The sequence below is a fragment of the Xiphophorus couchianus genome, chromosome 18, assembly GCF_001444195.1.
Source record: "Xiphophorus couchianus chromosome 18, X_couchianus-1.0, whole genome shotgun sequence".
NCBI lineage: Eukaryota > Metazoa > Chordata > Actinopteri > Cyprinodontiformes > Poeciliidae > Xiphophorus > Xiphophorus couchianus.
The window spans coordinates 11166867-11182186 of NC_040245.1; the positions used below are offsets into that span (position 1 = coordinate 11166867).

Consider the following 15320-nt stretch of genomic DNA (forward strand, 5'->3'; position numbering starts at 1 on the left):
GGGGGGCCCCGATGATCCTCTCTGCTGTCCGCACCACTCTCCTCACGTTCTTCCAGTCGGAGGCGCTGCAGCTTCCACACCACACAGAGAGGCAGCTGGTCAGAATGCTCTCTATGGTGCTTCTGTAGAACGTCTTGAGGATGGGCGGGGGCAGGTGTGCTCTTCTCATCCTCCGCAGGAAATACAAACGTTTCTGTGCCCTCTTGGCCAGAGACGTGGTGTTCACAGTCCAGGTGAGGTCGTTAGTGATGTGCACCCCCAGGAATTTGGTGCTGCTGACCACCTCCACAGCCGAGCTGTTGATGAGCAGTGGAGCGTGGCTGGGCCGGTTCTTCCTGAAGTCGACGATCATCTCCTTCGTCTTGTCAACGTTCAGGATCAGGCTGTTGTCTCTGCACCAGTCCACCAGCTGCTCCACCTCCTCTCTGTAGTCCAGGTCGTTGTCGTCTCTGATGAGGCCCGCCACCGTTGTGTCGTCCGCAAACTTCACGATGTGGTTGGTGGCGAACCTGGGGACGCAGTCGTGTGTCATCAGAGTGAACAGCAGAGGGCTCAGGACGCAGCCCTGAGGGGAGCCTGTGCTGAGGGTGATGACATCGGAGGTGTGTTGTCCGATCCGGACTGACTGAGGTCTGTCGGTGAGGAAGTCAAGCAGCCATTTGCGCAGGGGGGTGCTGAAGCCCAGGTGTCCCAGTTTTCCTGCCAGATGCTGTGGGATGATTGTGTTGAATGCTGAGCTGAAGTCCAGGAACAACATCCGCACATGAGTGTTCTTCTCCTCCAGGTGAGCCAGGCTCAGGTGTAGGGCGGAGGAGATAGCATCCTCAGTGGAGCGGTTTCGGCGGTAGGCAAACTGGAGCGGGTCGAATGTGGAGGGGAGTCTGGAGACGATGTGTTCTTTTACCAGCCTTTCAAAGCACTTCATCATGATGGGAGTCAGTGCCACAGGCCGGTAATCATTGAAAGAGGTGACTTGAGGTTTCTTTGGCACCAGAATGATGGAGGCAGTTTTGAGACAGGCTGGCACTGTGGCTTGGTCCAGTGAGGTGTTAAAAATGTCTGTTAGGACACCAGCCAGCTGACCTGCGCATTCCCTGAACACCCGCCCAGGTATGTTGTCGGGGCCTGGGGCCTTCCGTGGGTTGACTCTTTTCAGAGTCTTCAACACATCGGCTGTGTCCAGGCAGAGTGCCTCCTCTTCCTGGTGGGGAACAGTTTTCTTTGCTAAATGTTCATTGGACAATCATTGAATCCCTCCCTGATTTTCCTTTCGTTCACTTTTCCTTGGAAAAAAATTAAAAAGAAGGTATTTCTCTCCAGTACACTCTCTTAACGAGAAACTGCTTGGAAAGCTGCACGTTGGGACAGGTTTCTGTTTTTAGAGATTTCAAGTTGCACACAGGTAAAAACAGCTACATTGACTCTATTGACAATTAAACTGCTTTATTTTAGAAATACAAGCTAAAAAATATATTGAATTTTAAGTTTATCAAATTTTACAAATACTAAGTTTATATCTTTGTGTTTAGCTTAAACACAACTTGCAAATGATCACTACTGGCTTGATGATGTTAAATTAAATAATTTCATTTAACTTAATCCAAAGTGTTGTCATGAAATGGTAAATAACCTGCTTTTGAACCAAATTATTAACTTACATTAAATTAATGTAAATCATTTATTTTAATATATTCCACTCACAAAAGTCCTTGCCAAGTCATTATGCAATACTTTTTATTCACAAAACTGGTTTGCATAACCCAACAGTAATATAAATCTTAATTAAACTAGTTTACCTGATGCTATTTGCACAAATTTGGGAACTCTGTTTTCAAAATTATTTATAAAAGTCCATTTATGTCTGGAATATATTTCTGATTCCTGTGTAGTTAATGATCTTTCTTTCTTCTGCAGAATCAGATTCATTGTAAACGTATTAACATTTGAACATGATTAAGTGGTTATTAAAGACAGTATTATAGAAGTTATTAAATTTTTTGGTAGCAAAATTTGGTAGCAAAGGAGTGGCAGCCTCGCTCCCCTAGAATCCTTCCGTGAAGAAACCAAAGTTTATTTTAGATTTTGTGTTAATTACTTGAAAGAGTAACAAACCAGTCTGACCAACATTTGAATTTTATATACTTTTAACATAGACTTCAGCTTCAGATACTGAGCATCATAATAAAAAACAAAAAAAATCATTTTCTATATGTTTGGTTTTTAAAAGATATTGTATTCAGATTAAATAGAATAATGAATAAAGTTAAACAATAAAATCATTTAAATTGCTTCTAATAAAAAAATACATTTTTGATATGAAATATTTTTATAAAATTATGAGACCTGAACAAAAATGTTTCTTTAGGTTGGCTATAAACATGTCTTTAGAAGTCTGGTATCTGATATCAGTTTTTAATTGACTTTTCATCAAAAACTCTCAAAACTAAACTGTATTTTCTAAATGTTCCAACTATGTAGGAAAACAGGTGAATAAAATTCAGCTGATTATTCTTTACTTGCTATTTTACATTTAGCAGATCCAGTTAAGATATATTAATTTTATTCTCATTTATTAAATATTTCCCTGGACTTTGCTTGATACAACTTATGATTTAAGAAAAGAATGGCACTGACCAATGATTCAAGCCTCAAATGAAACTCACTAATTACAGAAAGTCTCATTCCTCCATGATATTTGGGGCGCTTGGCCAACAAACCAAGTCCATGTTTTCTTCTTCTCAAGGTTTTAAATATAAACATGGGGGAAATAAGTTTAAAAAGCCATAGCCTCTCTGTTGTTGTAAAAACAATACTATAATTTTAAAGTACAAGTAGCTGAGAGAGTTTTACTTGATTTTTATTAAGACTTTATGAAATTATTTACTTAAAATTTGTGAATGCGTTATTGTGACAATGCTATGGAACTTAAATCTTCATCAACAAACCCCCTAAACTGTTTTGTAGGGGTGGTGCATTGTGGTGGTATGACTCACATGATATGGGATTTTTAAATTGAACATTTTGTCTCTATTGCAGGAAGAGACACTGACACAGCATCTCTTTGGAACAGCCTTCTTTTGTCCATTACCTTCTACATACAAACTACACAGCATTAATTCCTCCCATCATGTCCAACCAGTCGACCCAGTCTTACCCTCAGGATGCCTACAAGGCTCTGATAAGAGGTATTCAGGAGGTGGACCTTCAGCATTCCAGTGTTCCTTGTAACTTGGTGCTGACAGGAGATGCCTTTCCTGTAGTGATCAACAGCCAGGGTCACATCCTCATGGCTGCTTCTGTGTACGGCCGAGGAAGAATTGTGGTCCTGAGCCACGAGACCTACCTGACCCTCTGCCCTGCTCTGGTAGACAATGCTCTGACCTGGCTGGGAGGAGGGAAGTCTGCCAACCTGTCTTTAGGTGTACCCAAAACAATGAAAGAAGTTGTTGATAACCTCAACAAATCCACCTACCAAGTCAGTCTTGTTGAGGAATTTAGAGCAGATCTGGGTGTCGGCATGTATGTAACTGATGCGTACCAAGTGGGTCCAAAGGCAAAAGAGCTGATAGTCTTCATGAAAGCAGGGGGAGGGTTGCTGATTGGTGGACAAGCTTGGTGGTGGGCTTCACAGAATGAGAATAAAAATCTAATCCTTGAGTTTCCAGGGAATAAAGTTACTGGAGTAGCAGGAATCTACTTCACTGCTCAGTACGGAAAGGCAGAAAAAGTTTCCATTCACCCAGAGGTCCCAAACTCCTGTAAAGCTGTAGAGTAAGTGTAAACTTCTGTTTGACCTCAAATTCAGACATTTCTTTTTAATATGTGACCATTTTTTATATGTACTTTTTAGAAATCCAATAGAGAGATTGATGCTCAAACTCTCCATCATTCGGTTTTAATGGTGTTAATATTCAATAGTTATTTTCTCCTTCGCTCATCATCACAGCTTTGTGTTTCTGTCTCTATCTTTTTGCTCCACAGTTGTGCGATGGATTTCAAAAAAGATCTGGAGTTCTTGCTGAAAGGGATTTCAGATTTTGACATTAAAGGAGATGGAGTTCCCTCTGCAGCTTTGGTCCATGGCCCTCTTGCCTTTCCCATCGGTACCACAGATAAAGGAGAGGTGTTCCTGGCAGGAACCTACTATGGTCAGGGACGGATCATTGTGGTGACACATGAGTCATTTCTGCAATACGAGGTGCAGTAAAGGAGACCTGAAAATTTGTTTTTGTTTCACTAAAAAATCCATTATGTTTTATACAGCATGAACTATTATACTGTCAAAATATTTAAATGCTAACATTATAATGAAGGGGTCTTCAAATCTAGGCCTTGGAGGCCAGTGTCAACTTTCAGATGTGTCTCTGCTTCAAAATGTGAGTCAAATAATAAAGTAGGACTCCTGATAACCTGTCCTTTTAGTCAGAATACAATTCAGCCTTTTGATTCAGGCATGTTGGATCAGCAACACTTCTAAAAGTTGCAGGACACTGGCCCTTAAAGTCTGGAGTTACAGATCTCTTGTATAATGCATGGTTTCATATTCTACATCATGGTTATTGGCTAAGATCTAAGAATACTTTTAGTGTCTCTTCCTCTAACTATCTTCTCTTTTCTAATAGAAACTGGCCTCATTTTGGAAGAATGCGTTAAACTGGCTGGACCAAGGCAGAAAAGGAGTGGTTGGATTTGAGCCACACATCAAACCTTTATCCAACTTAGGGTTGACATGTAAGAAGACAAACTTCTGCACAGAGCTGAGTGTGTTTGTGTGCACAGCATACACTGACATGGATGCTGAGATGATCCAAAACTTTGTGGTTGAGGGAGGAGGCCTGCTGGTTGGTGGACATGCCTGGTACTGGGCATCGACACACATTGGCCAGAACCCCATGCAAGACTTCTCAGGTATGATGCCACATTTCTTCATATTTAAAATAAGTTATCAGGCTAATAAACCAACCCGGTAAACCGGAAATATATACAGCAAGGAGCTGAGCGAATATCAAATCTATGTGAGACTTGGAGTTCAACATAAATGCACAATTTTCTTGTTCTAGGAAACAAAATCTTGAGCAAAATGGGCTTGGGCTTACTAACAGAAACCGCAGAAATTGAAGATGTCTACAAAGCTCCTGATCCAAGCCAAGTCAACAAGCTCCATTTCCGTCATCTCCTGCATCGATTTGCTTGTCATGCTCTAGAGGATATAAAACTCACCGAGGAAGAAGAAGAGAACCTAAAGAAACTGGGATCAGAGAGTGCCTCCTTCTTGAGGATAGAGGCTTATAACTGGGTCTCCTACATACAAATTCTGTCCCTTCTGACTGACATCTTAAAGAAAGTGGGCATCCAACAGGTGGGTATTATAAGATTAATTTTCTGTTTCCTTCTGTACTTTAAATCTATTCAGTTTAAAAATAAGATATCATTGGGTATTTCAAAATACTGGAAGAAAATTTATACATGGTCAAAAATTTTAGGAATAACCTTTTTGTGCATTTTCAGCTGTATGTCGTTGTGTTGCTTCTCTCCTATATTGTTATGGATGTGACCTTTCTATGTCTCTTTTATGTGCATACACACACTTACAGAACCAAAACATGGTAGACTGGTGACAATAAATGATTTATGTTATCCTGGAACATCCAAAGATTCTGTGATTCCAGCAACTGTGTCTCTACTAAATACTGAATAAAACGGGGAACATATTTATGCAATCCCTTATTTTAAGTTAAATATTTTTTTATTTCATAGTTACTATTTTTAAAAAATCTGTTTTTACTTTGACATTAAAGGTTTTTGTAACATTTTTTTGTAAAAAATGCCAAACTCTGCTGATTATGATTTATTATAAAAGCAATACAAAGGGTAAAACATGCAAGGGGGTGAAAACTTTTTATAATAAATATCAATATTTTTGCAAACCACTGGTTTCTAAGAGTTCATATGCACTATATTATTTCAAGGCGAGTGAGCAGAACCCTGTGAAGAGTCCCAAAGAGCATGCAGTCCTCAGTCTGGCAACCAGTGTGTACAATGCTTCCCTAAACCAAAAGGAGCTTCTGCCTTACATCATAAAGGATAACCCGCCACTACCTGTGGTCAAGAACCAACAAATCATAATCACTGCACAAACAGGAGGTCAGAGCTCACTGTTGTTATCGAATAAAGAAAAAATCTGAAAAAAACATTTTTGTATAATGGTGAAAATGAAATGACTCATTGGCTTATTTTTCCTGATTGTGTGACAGAACATGAGGAGTGGATCAGTACAGGCCTGTATCTTTCTCCTGGCATGAAGACAGAAATGATCTTACCACCAAAGTTTGTGAACAGGAGATGGAGGGTAGTGTACATGAACTCAAACTATTGCTGACTTTATTTATTTCCCTAAACATTATGCTAAATCCTAGAGCATTTGAATGAAATGTAATTCTAATATTACCAAACACTAGTGCTTTAAAGGGGACATGTAATGCAAAATCCACAGTTTTAGCACTAAAATATATTTTTGAATAATTTGGAGTGCAAAAAAGTTTTTATCTCTCTTGTTGCTGTGTAGACTTCTTTATATTCTGTTTGGGCCATATTTTTCAATTTGTTCAGCTTTCTTGAATACTTGTTATGTTTTTTGAACAATCACAATATTTACTGCAGAACTGGTAATTAAGGTCATGGACTTCTGGCTAACCAGTTTCATGAATCCGGCATTTTTATATCTTGCAGGTAATTTTAGTCCAAATTTGTGGATACCAAAGCCACAGGTGGACAAGTCAAAATTTTCAACTGGTGGATGTCTTTATCCACACAATTCATTACACTGCCTCATAGTATCAGGTTACTTAAGCACTGGTTCTTGAAGTGCATTGAGCAATCAAAGACTTTCCCCACTGGTGTGGGTACCTTTCCAAGAAAAATAAATAGGAGTTCCACTCTATATGGACCACAACTAAATGATTTAAATGTCAAAGGGAATGACATGATATGTCCTCTTCAATTCATGGCTGTGTATCACATTTTAGTTAAAATACGTCCTGCCCCAAAATATACCAGAACCTTCTGCAAGATTTCAAACTTATAATACTTGGTCTATATCACCCTTAGATCCAAATAGGCTGCCAAAGTGATGTGCTGCATAAAGAGGAGTTATGGAGAGCTCCATATGTTATCAAGAGTTTCCCTATTACATCAGAGAGAATGCAGGTGTGGAACTTGTGGGGAGGACTCATCTACCTGCTGGCTCCACGTGACGTGAAGGTGGAGAACGAAAAGATTGTGGTTCAGGAGGCGATCACTGCTCCTTATTACAAGTCTGGTGAGTGTGTCTTGTGCTCCATGAAGGGGCATTTTGAGAATCCAATGGATGTGATGTGCTTTGAGCTTTCTGGTATACTGTGTATACCACTGGCTGTTTGGTAACTTAAAATGTAAAATCGCTATTTTTCCACTTCTTTTCCATTTTGATTGCAATTGTTTCTGTTTGTTTGGGTGTGCTATGCATTTTGTTTGAAGACCCAACTGTAACGCTAAACTTAGAAAATGAAATGATAAATTTTCCATGATAGAAAGGAGTATTACTAGGATCACTTTTTTAGTGTCAGTAATGAATTTCATTTTTAGGGATTTTCACATCTTTATCAATGGTGCCAGATATGGAGGTTGCTCTATTCCATAAAACAAACTTTATTCATTTCCAAGAAACAAGACTCTGGTGTATGCAGTCATAATAAAACTGAGTTTGTTCCTTTCAGAAGCTTGCACATTGGTAAAATTTGATAGACAACACACTCGTTTTAGTTTACTTTTGTAGAATCATGGAGACATCACAGGAGACACAGAAAACTTCCAGCTAGATTACCATGTATGCTTATAAATAAGCATGGATTACAGCCTTTTTTCTCACTGTTTGAGAAAAAGGTGTCATGAAATCTGACACTTTTCCCTTTATAGGCCACTTAGGTTAATTATATATTTTGTTAATATCAGAATAGCAAGCGAGATCATTGTTTGATTGTTCGCTCTAAAGATTTAATTTGTTTCCTTATAATGTGTTTTTTCATGAACTTACAAAGCTTGGGTCAAACATTTTTGTCAGAAACTTCTTACAATTTTCTGAAATTGTGGCCCATTCTGCCTGACAAAACTGTGTTACAGAATAACCTTTGTAAGTCTGCTCACATTTTAATAAGATTTAGATCATGGCTTTCTGTCTGATGTCTCATAATGTTGCTTTAATATTTCCTTATGCCATTTCTTCTGTGAAGTGAACAGTTTCTCCTGCAGGAAAGCAGTTGCTTCCACCCCTGGATTCAAAACACAAACTTTTCATCTGTCCATTTTGATTTGCAAATGGCTTGCTATGGTAAATTAGCTCACAAGAGAAGCTAACTTTCAGAGAGACTGCTTGCTTAAGTACATTTATTTTTGGGAAATATACAATTCACATTGTGTAGTTTTGCACTTGTATTGTTATTTGCTTGTTTTTCCAAGTTTTTCTAAGTTGCTTTCATCACAACATCTGTCCTTGGTTTACTTCAGGTGTAACTAAAGAAGCTGATTGGTCCTCTCTGCGCAAAGCTCCAGCACCCTGGGCAGAAATGGAGTTTGAGAACATCATCCTCACTGTACCTTCACACATCATTCGTGACCTGGAGAATGCTCTGGAGGTGGAAAAACTCTGGAATGCCATCATGAAGGGTGTTGCGGATCTGGCCGTCATTCCACAAAAATTCATCCGCAAAGAACGCATCGTGGCTGATGTGCAGATTTCTGCAGGTGAGGAGGCAGAAAATGTAAAAATAAGTTAAATGATTGTTGTATTGGCATATTTAGGATGAATAATTCTGCAGAATTTTTTTGTAATCTTGGCCAAGCAACTTAAAGTGACAAATCTAAGCAAGCACTTAACATAAGGTAAACACAAATTGTATTTTTGATATTCAAGGTTTCCATAGAAAATGAGTTAAAATATAATTCAAAACTATTAAGATGTGACACTTTCCTTTACGACACAAATCTTTACTTATTTTATGTGCTACATGAAAGATCACAGTACACCATAGCAATGAAACATTTAACAGAGTCCTGCTAAAATCAAGTTAGGGACTACTTTTTGTCAAAATATGATTTGATTCAAAATCATTTAATTTATGGTGGAGAAAGAAGACAACGTTGTTGCTGTGAGGAAAGCAGCTGACTGAAAATAAGAAAGATGTTGATTATTTTCTGATCTTAGTTGCACTGAAGTCATAACTAAATTATGTTTTCTCCTCCCAGGTTGGATGCATTCAGGCTATCCCATCATGATGAACTCATCCATAGGAGCTGAGCTGTTCAACCCACAAGATGCCCGGACCAAAGGTCTGTGGGGAGAAATTCATGAACTGGGGCACAACCAACAGAGAAGACCCTGGGAGTTTCCCCCACACACTACAGAGGCCACGTGCAACCTGTGGTCAGTGTATGTGCATGAGGAGGTGCTGGGACTTGACAGAACAAAGGTGACTTAACATTTTAGTTTGAGTATTTTAAATGTGAGTTTTATCCATTTATTTATGACTATTTATGCCTCAACTAATCACATTTTCCAAATCACAGAGAAGAATCAAGAACAGCAGTTCAGGAATACTGAACAGCAGCAAGCTTTTGTTGTTGAACAACAAATATTCTTCACATCATACAGCAGATTGCACTGCCCCATCAGCCTGTATATATTGAGTACTTTAGCAGATCAGACTTGTACTATGTAGATAGAGATATTTATAAGTTTGTTTCATTGACAGATTGTCAGATTGACATCAAATAATTTTATGGCAAAGCCTCACAAAGTCACCTACTGTCACGACAAGTAACATTGAAGACTTGATGAAGATATTTATGTTGCAAGTCTAGAATTGCCTTTAGACTCTATACATGTTGCAACAAACATGAATCTGGTAATGGTCAGATAATGTTTATCTAAGTCACAGAGTGAACTTTTGTTACCTTTATCTAAACTGAAGTCATTCTTTTTAATCCAGGCTCATCCCTCCATAACTGCAGCCAGTCGGAAGAGCTCTGTAGAGGAATACGTTAAAGGAGGCAAGAAGCTCAGCGACTGGACGGTTTGGACCGCCCTGGAGACATACCTGCAGGTCAGTGAATGAATAAATAAAAGTAATTTAAAGGAAAGACAGTAAAGGTTCGGTCGAATGTTAGTCTTCCAGTAGGTGAATTGATAGTTGTGGTGACAGATGAATGATTGAATGAATGATGCATTGTGGATTCAAGACAACAATTTTCAGCCTACTCTTTAATCACAGAGGAAACATGTTGTTGAATTTATATGAACACAATCAATGGTATGAATGTTGATGTACAATAAAAAGCCTTTCTGAAATAAAAAGACAGAACAGTCACTGTGTTTATATCTGAGGTCACATCTGCATAATCCTTTTTTCTTTGTTGTAGCTCCAGGAAAAGTTTGGCTGGGATGCTTTTAAGAAGGTGTTTGCTGCCTACCATGACATGACCAACCATCCCAATGACAAGGAAGGGAAGATGAACCTGTATGCTGAGACTTTCTCCAGAGCTGTGAACAGGAACCTGACTGGATTCTTCAAAGCCTGGGGATGGCCCATCCAAAAAGCCACTGAGGAGGAACTCTCCAACCTGCCTCTCTGGACCGATCACCCAATGGCCTAACATGATCGCTTATAACTAAAACTCCCACTGGGTCGAGTTTAAACTGTAACCTGGTGTAATTCATAATGACAGCTGTAGTTTGTCTTTTCTTCCCAGTATAATGCTATAATTATTGAATGATTACTGAAATTAATCATGATTATCAAGGAATGATTTTTGGGGTGATTGATTTTAAAGACGATATTAACAATGAGATGTGATGTTTTGTTGGAGAAAGAGGAAACATTAGGGAAGAATTAGCTTAAAGAAAAGAAGCTAATTGAAGCATTATGAAATGCAGTTAATGATTCAGTTTGTGAACATGTTGGCAAATGACTCATGAAAAACAGCATAAAAAATATTACTGTTTATTATCTTTTGTTGTACTCATATATCGCAATTCTAATTTCTTTAAGTAATTATTGTTCTCTCTGACAGTACATTTAAACACTCATTGGTTCCTTTATGTTTTCCGGTTCTGACTTGTAATGTCTTAATGGTTGTTTTTCATAACTGTACTGCTAACCACAATAAAGTTTTCTTTTCTATTTTCCACTTGACTGTCTTGCTGTCAAGATATTGTCTCAAGACATTGTAAAGATTGATATTGCATTTTATTGTGTGGCTCTAAACATTAACTAAAGAATGAAAAGAAAGAATCTAAAGAAATGCCATCTGAAAATGTAAAGGATGAAACTATTGAAACTATTGAGCCTAATCAGGATTAATGTGTCTGCAGCAACTTAAACACATTCAACAAGTGGACTGTATTATTTAAATTGTAATCAGGCCCTGATTGGCTAATTGGGAGGACAGAGACAATTCCTGGATGGGTCGGTCTGACATTTGGGTCTCAAGGTTGGTCATCTTTTGTTATTATTATTTTAATCAGGCAGGTATACAGATATGACACTGGATTGATCATGTACATCGCTACTGCTGTCCCATAGGCCATGTCCGTTTGTATTGTGTTGAAGCAGCACATGACGTAATGACTGTGACCACCAGGTGGCGGGGTCATTCCTACCTTGATTTCTATTATTTTGCTATTAATTAGAAACTAAGTAAATGTTGCTGGATCTAAACTGCATTGTCTCAGTCTTCTCCTATAAGTTACAACAAACATAAATTCAAGCTATGGCAGTACTAGAGCAGCATGAAGTCACTGCTGGCACGGTAGCCTTCTTGTTTTTTTCCCCCAAAGATGTACCCAGGTGTAACACATCAGTGCTCTTGGTCAGTGCTGTTTAAGAAATGGAAAGAAGAAAAAGCGAGAGTTGGAGCATGGAGAAAAATAAGACGAAAGCTCTTAAATGTGAAAAAATTAGTAACTTTTTCACAAAACGAGCTTGAGACTAGTAACGTCAAATGAGGACAATGAAATGTGCGAGGCAAACTACTGCTCAAGTCAGCTAATGAAAGTTGTTTCTGTAAAACTACTCTGATGTTGAGGAAAAAGTGCATAACACAGATTTGAGTTACTGACGCAACTTTTGACTGTACAAAACAGTGTTTTCTGCTTTACTGGTGCCCATAGATCGTTTTTATCAGTCAGTATTTTGAAAGACATTGCTATATTTTATATTCAGCAATGTGCTACAAAACAAGTAAACTAAATAGGGGTTCAGGGGTCTCAAACTCCAGGCCTCGAGGGCCGCAGTCCTGCAACTTTTAGATGTGCCTCTGTTGCACCACACCTGAATAGAATAATTAGGTCATTAGCAAGACTCTGGAGAACTGATCTGCACAAGGAGGAGGTAATTAAGCCATTTCATTCCAGTGGTTTGTACCTGTGGCACATCTAAAAAGTGTAGTTCTGCGGCCCTCGAGGACAGGAGTTTGAGACCCCTGCGTAACTCCTACAGCTACATAAATATTTTGTGGCCCACCTGGGGTATTCCCACTTTCTTCAAGATGTCAGTCAGAAAGGACAGAATCTGCATGTAGCAGAAGCTGTCATAATCCTGTATCCTCAAGAAAGAGACATACCCGCTGACACCCAGATCTGCTCTAAAGACTGACTTGGCAGGTGGATCTGTTGAGGTTATCAACAACTCCTTTCATTGTTTTGGGTACACTAAAAGACAGGTTGGCAAACTCCCCTCCTCCCAGCCAGGTCAGAGCATTGTCTACCAGAGCAGGGCAGAGGGTCAGGTAGGTCTCATGGCTTTGGACCACGATTCTTCCTCGGCCGTACACAGAAGCAGCCATGAGGATGTGACCCTGGCTGTTGATCACTACAGGAAAGGCATCTCCTGTCAGCACCAAGTTACAAGGAACACTGGAATGCTGAAGGTCCACCTCCTGAATACCTCTTATCAGAGCCTTGTAGGCATCCTGAGGGTAAGACTGGGTTGACTCACTTGACATGTTGGGAGGAATCAACTCTCTGTAGTTTGGATGAAGATGGTAACGGATAAAATAAGTCATATCTTCATAACATTATGCACACCTTATACTCATCACAAAGCAAGAAAGACGTCTTTACCTTTGTGGGAATTTGGTATTCAAATAACGTTAACCTGCCCAGCAATTCTGCAACCAGTTCTTCAGAAAGAGAAAGAGTGGAAGTAAGGAGACAGTTATTTTATTGTAACTAAAGACAAAGCATGTAGGGAGGGTCTTGAGTCACCACCCAATCAACACAGAGGACAGAAAGCCTCTCCTTTTATAGATGTGTCTGCTGAGCTTGTTTCTTGTCAGTGTTCTGAGATTCCAGCTCTACAGAAGTGACAATGGCCATTTGATTACATTTATGTATCAAGAATCTTTCTCATAAAATGCACGATTCAGGTTGATCTACTCTCCAAATGATCTCCAATTGCAAACTTCACTTGGCAGACTGAGGTGTGTTGCCCTTATCATCTTTGCATCAGGGGTATAGTGGTGTTGGCACCAGATGCTGAGATGTCCTTTGGTTGCCCTCGGGTGGTGGTGGACTAAGAAACATTGCACAACACTAGAATTTTAGGGTTTGGGATAATCCACCTTGTTGACCAAACCAATGAGCTTCAATGTTAAAAAAAAACCAAACTAAAGCTTGAAACACATCTTCCCATAACAGCTGAAGCATTTATATCTAAAAAGGGTGTGCCAACATAATTTAAATTCTATGGATTAAAAACAGGAAGTCATATGTGAACAGTGCATCTGGAAAGTATTCACAGTGTTTCACTTTTTTGACATTTTATGTTACGGCCTTATTCCACATTGCATTAAGTTAATCTCTTTCCAATAAATTCTACCCACATGCTGTGGGCTGTCCTGCTGAGCGATTAACTTGCCACTGCTTTTACCAAATTAAGTCCATTTGTAGAAACATCTCAAAGATGATCCATAAAAACAGATCAATTTTGAGTTTCAAACAAAGCTGCATATACTTGAATATGTGACTTTTTTAAAATTAATTTACAAAATACTCAAAGCTTTTATTGTTATAACAGGCGTGTGTGTGGTATTTTGAAGAAAGATAATTTAATAAGTAATAAGGCTCTAATATAAAATGTGGAACATCTGAAGCGATGTGAATACTTTATGGAGGCACTGTATAAAGGCAGATGAGCAGATTTAGTAAAGCTATTTGGCCAAAAGATAATGTCTTGGGGAAAAAAAGCAAACTTCAGACTTTGTTTTTCTGCACAGTTTTTCGCATAAACCAAGACTCAAAAGACTTTATCCATCCATCCATCCATCCATCCATCCATCTTCTTCCGCTTATCCGAGGTCGGGTCGCGGGGGTAGCAGCTTCAGAAGGGAGGCCCAGACTTCCCTCTCCCCAGCCACTTCTTCCAGCTCCTCCGGGGGAATCCCGAGGCGTTCCCAGGCCAGCCGAGAGACATAGTCCCTCCAGCGTGTCCTGGGTCTTCCCCGGGGCCTCCTCCCGGTGGGACGTGCCCGGAACACCTCACCAGGGAGGCGTCCAGGAGGCATCCTGACCAGATGCCCAAGCCACCTCAACTGGCTCCTCTCGATGTGAAGGAGCAGCGGCTCTACTCTGAGTCCCTCCCGGATGACTGAGCTTCTCACCCTATCTCTAAGGGAGAGCCCAGCCACCCTACGGAGAAAACCCATTTCGGCCGCTTGTATCCGCGATCTCGTTCTTTCGGTCATGACCCAAAGCTCATGACCATAGATGAGGGTGGGAACGTAGATCGACCGGTAAATCGAGAGCCTCGCTTTTTGGCTCAGCTCTCTCTTCACCACGACGGACCGGTACAGCGCCCGCTTGACAGCAGACGCTGCGCCAATCCGCCTGTCGATCTCCCGCTCCCTTCTTCCCCCATTCGTGAACAAGATCCCGAGATACTTAAACTCCTCCACTTGGGGCAGGACACCCACCCTGACCCGGAGAAGGCACTCTACCCTTTTCCGGCTCAAGACCATGGCCTCGGATTTGGAGGCACTGATCCCCATCCCGGCCGCTTCACACTCGGCTGCGAACCGATCCAGCGAGAGCTGCAGATCACGATCTGATGAAGCCAAAAGGACCACATCGTCTGCGAAAAGCAGAGATGAGATCCTGAGGCCACCAAATCGGATCCCCTCAACACCTTGGCTGCGCCTAGAAATTCTGTCCATGAAAGTGATGAACAGAATCGGTGACAAAGGGCAGCCCTGGCGGAGTCCAACTCTCACCGGAAACGAGCCCGACTTAC

The 15320-nt window shown here is 40.2% G+C and overlaps 1 protein-coding gene across 1 annotated transcript; it reads left to right on the top strand.

The window, feature by feature from the left end:
- The first annotated feature begins 1270 nt into the window (after nt 1-1270).
- LOC114133327 (TRPM8 channel-associated factor homolog) lies at nt 1271-11222 on the top strand. The gene is made up of 12 exons (XM_027999147.1): nt 1271-1402; nt 3037-3771; nt 3982-4198; nt 4623-4908; nt 5061-5359; nt 5970-6144; nt 6255-6349; nt 7108-7318; nt 8542-8778; nt 9280-9503; nt 10023-10136; nt 10453-11222. Exons 2-12 carry the CDS (start codon nt 3128-3130, stop codon nt 10684-10686), a joined length of 2736 nt encoding a protein of 911 aa, XP_027854948.1. The 5' UTR covers nt 1271-1402; nt 3037-3127; the 3' UTR covers nt 10687-11222.
- Nucleotides 11223-15320: the final 4098 nt, after the last annotated feature.

What these genes read in the sequence shown, in the direction of transcription:
- LOC114133327 (XM_027999147.1), top strand. Translation starts at nt 3,128, where the DNA reads ATGTCCAACCAGTCGACCCAGTCTTACCCTCAGGATGCCTACAAGGCT. An exon ending in AGTCATTTCTGCAATACGAG is followed by an intron (nt 4,199 to 4,622) that starts GTGCAGTAAAGG and finishes CTTTTCTAATAG; the next exon opens with AAACTGGCCTCATTTTGGAA. An exon ending in CCCTGGAGACATACCTGCAG is followed by an intron (nt 10,137 to 10,452) that starts GTCAGTGAATGA and finishes TCTTTGTTGTAG; the next exon opens with CTCCAGGAAAAGTTTGGCTG.